The sequence below is a fragment of the Daktulosphaira vitifoliae genome, unplaced genomic scaffold, assembly GCF_025091365.1.
Source record: "Daktulosphaira vitifoliae isolate Bord-2020 unplaced genomic scaffold, ASM2509136v1 Scaffold_4, whole genome shotgun sequence".
Taxonomy (NCBI): domain Eukaryota; kingdom Metazoa; phylum Arthropoda; class Insecta; order Hemiptera; family Phylloxeridae; genus Daktulosphaira; species Daktulosphaira vitifoliae.
This window is the reverse complement of record NW_026099575.1, coordinates 14,903,450-14,912,704: the sequence shown is the minus strand read 5'-3', so window position 1 is coordinate 14,912,704 and position 9,255 is coordinate 14,903,450. Positions and strand designations below refer to the sequence as shown.

General features: G+C 22.9%; 1 protein-coding gene across 1 annotated transcript; it reads right to left on the bottom strand.

The window, feature by feature from the left end:
• Window positions 1–396: 396 nt before the first annotated feature.
• LOC126904582 (uncharacterized) lies at window positions 397–8,822 on the bottom strand. The gene is made up of 9 exons (XM_050683717.1): window positions 8,566–8,822; window positions 6,840–7,109; window positions 6,120–6,262; window positions 5,302–5,551; window positions 4,328–4,465; window positions 3,190–3,321; window positions 945–1,074; window positions 741–889; window positions 397–589 (listed from the first exon to the last, which is right to left on the bottom strand). The coding sequence occupies exons 1-9, from the start codon at window positions 8,687–8,689 to the stop codon at window positions 441–443; spliced, it is 1,485 nt and encodes a 494-aa protein (XP_050539674.1). The 5' UTR covers window positions 8,690–8,822; the 3' UTR covers window positions 397–440.
• Window positions 8,823–9,255: the final 433 nt, after the last annotated feature.

Sequence of the window (9,255 nt, the reverse complement as noted above, 5' to 3'; positions counted from 1 at the left end):
TTGGATAATTTACAACAGATATTAAACATAGATGATGATAAAAATTTTAAACATTTTTTGTCAACAATTAAAGAAATAGTAAATAAATTGGACTATGACAAAATAGCAAAATCATAACAATGAAATTGAAAACTGCAAAATATAATGAAAGAAAAAATACTAGTTTGAAACTAAGTAAGATAGTTTTTCCTGAATCATATATTGCCCTAATTTATGATACTACAGGAGATATGATGAAACACTATATTCTTACAACATACCGTAAACAGGTACTTGATGTAATCCATGGTTTATCACACCTAGGAATAAAAGTGACTAAAATTGATAAAAGCCAAATACTCAAATTCAACGCAAAAAAATAGAAAATTTCAATTGATAGAGTGAAATAAATTTACATACAAAAAAATTTGGTTTATATTTTAATTTAAATAAAAATTAATTTATATTTCAAGTCCAATAATTTGAAGTAAATGAGTGATCTTAAGTGATAAATCCTTGATTTCTTTAACTTGATTACCATAACAAGTTTTTAATTGTTGCATAAATTCTGGATTTTTGTATAAGTTTAGATTTTCTTCATCTAAACTTCCTAAAAATATAATAATTTTAAATTTAAAAAAGGCAAACTTACTTTTTTTATTGCATTACAATAAAAATTACAAGTAAATTATTATTTTTTACATATTTATGTTGATACTACATAATTAATTTTATATCTTAAATAATTTTTAATTTATCACCTTTTCGTATAATACATTCAATGACATCTAATACTTTTATAATGACAGGTAAACATATTGAAGTTTTTAAAATTTGTATTGTTGATTTCACTAATTCACATTGAATATCTTTATTGAGTGACGCAAAGGATGAAGTATAAAGAATATTTCTAAAAAAATTTTGTTACATAATCATTGTAATTAATATAGATATGAAATGCTTACTTAAATAAACATAGTATAGATACTGTTATCCCAGAGTTTTTTTCCAAATTTGACTTTTGAATTGTATCAACAAACCATTCCATTTCGATTATTATAGAGGTTGTCAAACATTCATCATTAATACCAAAATCTTAAACAGTATTTTACCAATGATTTATGACAGTCAATTTTTTTATTATAAAATAAAAAAACCCAGCACAGGGGGGTCACGGCACAGTGGTGACGTGGCATAGTTGGATCAAGTATAATGATCTCTGACAGTGATTAAAATCACTATAAAAAAAAAACGCTTCGATGCAAATCTTTAGATAGTGTTTAATTTTAAAAAATTGGTGGATTATTCCAAAAGCTACATGATCTGCTAGTTCATTATTAATATCCTAATTAAGATAAAGTATGTCGAATGAAAAAGGGATTATTAAAAAATATTATTTCTCATAAAAAAATAATGTTGATCCATACACTTTTCAATATGTCATAGCATTATAAAGTTAAAAATGTAAAAAATAAAATCGAGAATTTTCACACAATAATAACATTTGGTAGCCATTTTCACCATGATGATAAAATAAAGTCCGAATTTTTTTTTTACCATAATAAAGTATATTACATTAGCATTAATTTAAGATATATATAAGTGTCAGACTTTCCGGAACACTTTCAAAATTTAAGTTGAAAAAGTAAATTTTTTGTGAAAAAGTTGTAATTTTATACCCCTCCTTGTGGGCAGGTAAATGGTCAGATATAAAAAAAAAATATACCAAATGATAGGTAAAGACATGCATCTATAAAAAAAATAATTATATTGATCCATACATCTTTCAAAAAGTTATAGCATTATAAAGTTAAAAATATAAAAAAGAAATGTCAGACTTTCCGGAACAATATCAAAAGTTAAGTTGAAAAAGTTCTATTTTCTATATGCATTTTTTAGATTTGAACCCCCCTCAAATATAGGTAAATGGTCTGATATAAAAAAATAGTATGTGGAATGAAAGATTTATATAAATACTACTTCTCATGAAAAATTTTAAATACCCCCTGTGGGCAGGTAAAGGGTTAGATATGAAAAAAAAATATACCAAATGATAGGTAAAGACATCATGCATCTAAATTTGTACTGATCCATACATTTTTCAAAAAGTTATAGCATAATAAATTTAAATATGGAAAATACAAAATCGAAAATTTTCACACAAAAATAGCATTCGGTAGCCATTTTCACCATGAAGATAAGATAAAGTCTGAAATTTTTTTTTTTCATGATAAAGCATATTACATTAGCTTTAATTTAAGATATATATAAAAGTGTCAGACCTTCCGGAACATTTTCAAAATTTAAGTTGAAAAAGTAAATTTTTTGTGAAAAAGTTGTAATTTTAAATCCCCCCTTGTGGGCAGGTTAAGTGTTAAATTTATAAAAAAAATATACCAAATGAAAGGTAATGATATTGTGCATCTATATAAAAAAGAATTATATTGATATATTCATTTTCAAAAAAGTTATGGGACTTTTAAGTAAAAAAAATTTCGAAAATTAGCGATTTTTAAATTTGTAATTTTTTTGGAGGTTTCCCCCATTTACGGGGAACGAGGGAATTTTTTTCAATTTTTAAGGGTAATGTCTTCGACTAGATACGATTTGTGATCTTTTGACGTATCATTGAAAGAAATCGGTTTGGTGAGAGCTGAGAAAAAGTGGTAACAGAAACAAAAAAAAATAAAAAAATAAACACATCTTAGTAAAATTAATACCTTCTCAGCTTCGCATCGAAGCTAAAAAATTAAAAGCCATAATATTAAAATAATTATTCTATTAACAATTGTTCATCTTATAACTAAGTTTTGCATTAAAAAACTTGGTTGATATATGGAACTATGGGTTTTTGAAAATAACAATTAAAAATAAAAATTTGAATTTAAAATTAAAATTAAAATTCCTATAAAAACAACAATTTTAGAAATGTACATTCAGGAAATGCAATCATTATTCTTTTTATATAAATTAGTTTAACATGGTAACAAAAATAAATGATGTTGGTCTTGCTATTTAATATTAAGATTTACCGAATTTTTGGGAAGGTTATTACCTCCTAAGCTACCTTATAAAAATGATCATATACCCAGAATTGACACATTTATAAGTAATTTACTAAATATAAATGTGTGTCATGATTTTGTAACAATTTATTAATGTAAAATAGTACATTTTACATAAAAATTAAAAATAATTTGAGATACATACTCATCCGAGCTAAATTTCCCAAGGTACGAATGGCTGATAATTGTACGTACAAATTTTTTGATTTCATTTTGATTAATAACCAATCCACTAAATAAATAGCTGCAATTTTTGTTTCTTCTTTTTGGATGCTATCTATAATAATAGTTACTTCAATTACATAAATAATTTAACATAATTTTATTTTTTTAACATAAAATAAATATGTGTACTTATACTTTTTAAGTAAGTTTAAATTTAAATTTTGAAATCTTTTGTTAAAAAAAATCTTAAAATGAATATTAAGCCTAATACAATTAAACCATGAGTCAATTATTTTATTCCCAATCAATAGACAATGAGAATATGATTTTAGAAAATAGAAAAGTGCATTATATAGCATAATGTTGAAATTTTACATACATATCTAATCAAAAATGTCCACTTAAAGTATTTAAAAAAAAAACGAAATTATTCTAGTAAATATTTCCATTCTAACTAACATTTGATCCTTTGTAATTTAAAGAAAACATTTTCATTTTATTTTTTTTAATAACTAAAAAGTTAGTATAATTTATAATAAAAGCTAAAAAAAATAAAAGGAGTAATTAACAAAACCAATTGAATCGGTTATTTGAAAAATTCTATAAATGACTGTATTGGCTTCAATAATTTTATTATTATTTTTGATTCCTAGAAGGTCTTACCACATTCTATAAAGAAACCATTCATTTTCTCATCCTTTTACTCATTCAATTTTTGTTGGCTATTAACAAGAGAAAGTCCAAAACTTACTATATTTCTCAAATTAATAAAAGACTGAACAATAATTGTTGGAAAGCCCTACAAATTTCAATGTTGATAAATATGATAATACAAAATTCTATTGTGATACGTTATAACTTTCATGTAAAATTTATTTATTATTGTCCACTTTGTGTATTTTCTTAGGTCTTATGCATATAGTGGACACATAAGAAAATAAAGCAAAGTGAACTTTTAATATTTTCCATGACATTCAATCTAAGACAATATCATTATAATTACTATAATTATTGTAAATTAATAAAATTTAAATTTTGTTGATATTTTTAGACTGTACACAACTAAAAAAATGTAGTAAACATATTTGTTTCTATGTTCCTTATTTAGACAAACATACCATGGTTGGAAAGTAGAACAATTACATCACAAATTTTGTGAACTATTTGTTTCACATCTTCTTCATTTTTTTTTTCAAACTTATCTAGTACTTCAGTTAGTAACTTGTGTTTACCATTTAATATCCATTGGTAAGATTCTAAATAAAATAATAAAAACCAATATAATTTACAAATTTTGATTTTACAATATGAAATATACAGAAGGAAAAAGATGTAATTATTATATGATTCATTAGCAACAGTACCAAGTAAAGAAATCCATTTAATGAAAATTTTTTCATTTTTCTAACATTTATGTATCTATATTTGTTTTATCATTAAAAGGATAGGAATTAATAATTTTTTTTGCTCTTCTGAAAAATTTACAGAAATGGACAATTACTGTTTCCCCCAATATTCTTTATCTAATATCAAATCCCAGTAACTATACAACAAGACATAACACAATCACAATAACTGAGTTAGGTAGATCACTAAAAGTAATTATTAATGTAATATGCAATAGCAAAATATTAACAAAGTCTTATAAAAAAAAAAAAAACATGGGAATGACGAGTTAATAGTTATATATTCTGTAAATAATATTTTAGTCCACTAGCGTAGTGTCTACAAATGGTTCCACTAGTCTTATATTCAAAAAGTATAATACATTTTAAAAGCAAAGTTAATTTTTTGCTTTTTACTTTAGATAACCAAAAAGTATGCAGTTAGATCCACCAATTTGAAACAAAATTTAAACAACATCATTAATAATGTATGCTTACACTCCTTAAGCCAAATGTAGATTTTTAAAATTGATTGGAAAAGTTGAGAAATTTAAAATTTATGCAACAAAAGATGATCACTATATAACCATTTAAATAAGATTGAAAAGTAAACTATATTTACCCCCCTATACCTTATTAAAAAAATAAATACTAGTATGCATTTTGATTGTGCATTTAATTATTTTGAAATTAAAATATAAACTTACCAATTTTTTTAGAAACTTGTTTGATGAATTTAACACAAATATAAGCAATATCACTATAATTGCTATGATTTTTCAAAAGCCAATCAACAATTGAACAGTTTTCATAATTTAATATATCAATACTTATAGATGCTGTTTTAATAACATTAATTATTACTGATATTAATATAATATAAAATTTACTATGAAACTTGAATTTTGTATGTTGAATTCCAAAAGTGTTTAATTGTTCAATTACATCAACTGGAAACTAAACTCGGACATAAAATAATCAACATAAGTATAAAAAATAAAAATATTTTTTCACTTTAAATACATCAAAAATAAAAATATGAATTTGTTTTATTAAAATATAAATATACATGGTGATTCATAAGTTTTAATTTTCATAGAACTAATAATGGTATCCTTAAAATAATACTCAAAGTGTTTAGTTCTATAAGATTTTTAAAAATCATGCTAAATATTATTATTAGACTTGTACGAAAAACGAAAGATACACCCCACTTTCTGTTGTAAGATCACCATATTGTAATAATCTGATATTTGTATTTTAATCATAATAATCAATTTCTAAATACACTTATTGGTTACAAAATTAAATTTGATAAACTTATTGAGATAGTATTATATGATTGATTAATCTAAGTTAAACAGTTACTGCGTAGTTATAATTTTTATTTGAAAAAAAATTTTTGAATCATCTTGTATATCAATTTTTTAACTATACCATTACGATTTTTTAAAAATATTTATTTAGCTAAAATTAAATAATTCATTTTTTTAAATACAAGTTAAAGTAAAAAAACTTTGATTACCTCATACTTATATTCATTTAAATGTGTTAAATTCATGAGTAATCCATTTAAGAAAAGTTGAGTATTTTCTTTCAAATTCCTTTTCATAAGTTTAATTGATATGGATAGACAACTACATTTTAATGCTAACTCAGTATTTGATTCTAAATTAATATTTTATAATTATTTTGGTGTTAAATATGTTTTGTTTAATACACATTTATTTTAATATAACTAAAAAAACATATCATAGTAAAATTAATACCTTCTCAACTTTGCATCAAAGTTAATAGTAAATTAAATTTATTTTTATAGGTAGAGTTCATGAACAGCTGTTAAAAAAAGTAAAATTCAAGCTAGATCGATTTCATTGAGATAAACTAAAAATATTTTTTAAAAATAAGAGAAAATTTTTTGTAGTATTCATTAATTATTGGTACCTAAATTATCTAAAACCGAATGTTTAAATCTTTTGATTTATTCTAACTAGAACTCCTAAGTATTTTTGCAAAATCCATTTTTTCCCAACTAGTATATTGTAATATATTAAAATTTTACATTTTCTACCAGTTATATAACTGCAATGAAATTTAATTTATACTAAGAATACAATTAAATATTTGTTACATACACATATATTATCGTAAACTACTCAATTAAAAAGTAAATTGAGTGATTTCTGACAACAGAATCACTCTGTTTATTTTAAGTTTACATCAATATTTCATAATATATTTTTACCATGATAATAACAGAAATTTGCTAAACAACGGCATGTTTGAGCTAAACAATCTTCCACCTTTAGTATATTAGAAAAATGTTGATCAGCAAATATTTTGTATGAATCAATAGTAACTTCAATAAGTTTTTCTCCTAAATATTGTCTAGCAAGATCATATGAACACAATGAAGCTAAAACTTTAAATGCAGCAGCCACAACTTCATGTTGATTTTCATTAGGTGATAAAGGCAAACACTTTATTAGCTCATTGTAATCCTTTATTGTCAAAGCTACAAAAAAAATATGATAAATACATTGGTTAAGAGTTGGCAAAAGTTGAGCTGTATACAGCTTATATATGAAAGATAAACAACCTATTAATAACTGATAAATAATTTATTTATTAACATGGTTTTTTCATTTAATAATAATAATAATATATATATATATACAATATAAAGTTTAATAAATATAGTTATTAAAAAAGTTTATTTAATTCATTTAGATATTTTAATAAATTTATTTCCAATAATTAACTTTATTTTCCTGGTCATTCAAATATTTTTTAAAACTTCCATTCAGACTTAAAAATTAATTGCTAATATCTGACTTAGGTGATAATAAGTTATTTTTAGTTTTAAATTAGAGAAAAGATTACACCAAAGTGTTTACTTAAACGAACATTTTTATAATTAAATTTAAATTTTATCAATTCTTTTTTTTCAATATTACCTTTTGTATCAATTGAATATCCCTATTATACCAAGATTAATATTGTGTAAATCTTATGAATATGGGATGGAGTTATATACATTTAGTTTACACCATTTTAAAAGGACCCAAGTTAAAGCAACTTTGTTGAAATTACATAAAGTAGAAATATTTTTTGTTTTATAAATAAATAACTTTTTTTAATCCTTCTCCGAGCTATACTTCTAGTTATAATATATTATTTAATTTTCAAGTTAAATAAGGGCTGAAGATGTGTTTAAAGTAACTCTAAGAAAATTCATAAATCAATACAAATCCATTCCTTGCTAATAATATAATAACCGTAGCATCATATTTCCAGTTATACAATTTGTTATTTACAAGACTTAAAATGTTTTTACCTCCTAATGCTCTATAATTTGTAGTTAAAATAACCTACTAAATTACTTTAAAAAATTTTCTTGGGTAATCTAGTAAACCTTTATGGAGTATCATAAATTTAAAAAAAATAGGTAGGATTTACTATTTATTTTAGTCATTATTGATTTAACTAGCATAAAAACAATCTACCATATGTTTATGTATCTTTTTCTATTTTTTTGATCCATGATTTTAAATAGTATAATTTAATTTAGGCATAATAAATATAAAGACCCTAAGGCAGACAAGAAAACCTTCCATAAAAATATTTACATAAATTTATTCATATTACATAATGAACTTAAAAGTTAATTATTTGAGTTGAGTCATCCCCACTATCTCCTTCTTAATAAAAAACTTGGGTTTATATCAGATAAGCACCAAAATATTTATAAAGCTTTTAAAAAAATACTATAAAAAAAAAGGAAAGTTTTGAGTGGAGATACTAGTCATGGAGATTACTAATTTAGTAATCTCCATGACTAGTAAAGTACACCACATTTATCTTTAAAGTTTTGATCTGGTTGTAGCAACTAGATCAAAAACTAGGTGACATAAAACATATTCAGCATCACTATTAAAATTTTTAATAAAATTACTCTTAAAACAACAAACTTTTTGGATCCAGTTTTGCTATATTTTCTAAACAATCACAAATTTCATTCTGACTTATGTTAAAGACTTCATTGCTGAGGCGATAATCATAATATATTTTGAGCATTGTAATATTTTCCATCATGACAAAAATCGCATAGTGGTTATATTAATATGAAAAAAAATCTGTATTATTCATAATTTATGATAAGTTAGAAATTGTTTCTATTCATCCAATTGTACGGTACTTGATTTAAATATCGGTATGAATATAACTAAATGTCGATATGTAAAAAATATCGATATTTAATATTGTAATATCGATAAGATCATACAGTATATCCATATTATCGAGGATAAATGCGTTAGCATCACTATTTAAATTTTTTTGTTTAATCAAATAGATAATCGACATTATTCAAATGACTCTATTAAATCGCCTTAAATGTAGTTTTCTATTCAAAAAATAAGGTTCTATTCATTAATGATAATGCAAGATTCAAAGCTAATTATCTCCATACTTCAGAGACACAAACAAATTTTTAAATTACAATGTTTCAAAGGACTTATAACTTTTTTATAATTAATAGCAAAAATAATAGCATTTCATGAAAATACAGAAAAACAATTTTTTGGTCCAACTTAACTATTTTATTATTGTGATGCACAAATTTTCAAAAATGCTAACATTTTGAACATAAAATACTTATA

What these genes read in the sequence shown, in the direction of transcription:
- LOC126904582 (XM_050683717.1), bottom strand. Translation starts at nt 8,689, where the DNA reads ATGATGGAAAATATTACAATGCTCAAAATATATTATGATTATCGCCTC. An exon ending in AAATTTCTGTTATTATCATG is followed by an intron (nt 6,263 to 6,839) that starts GTAAAAATATAT and finishes ATATTAATTTAG; the next exon opens with AATCAAATACTGAGTTAGCA. An exon ending in TCTATACTATGTTTATTTAA is followed by an intron (nt 890 to 944) that starts GTAAGCATTTCA and finishes AAATTTTTTTAG; the next exon opens with AAATATTCTTTATACTTCAT.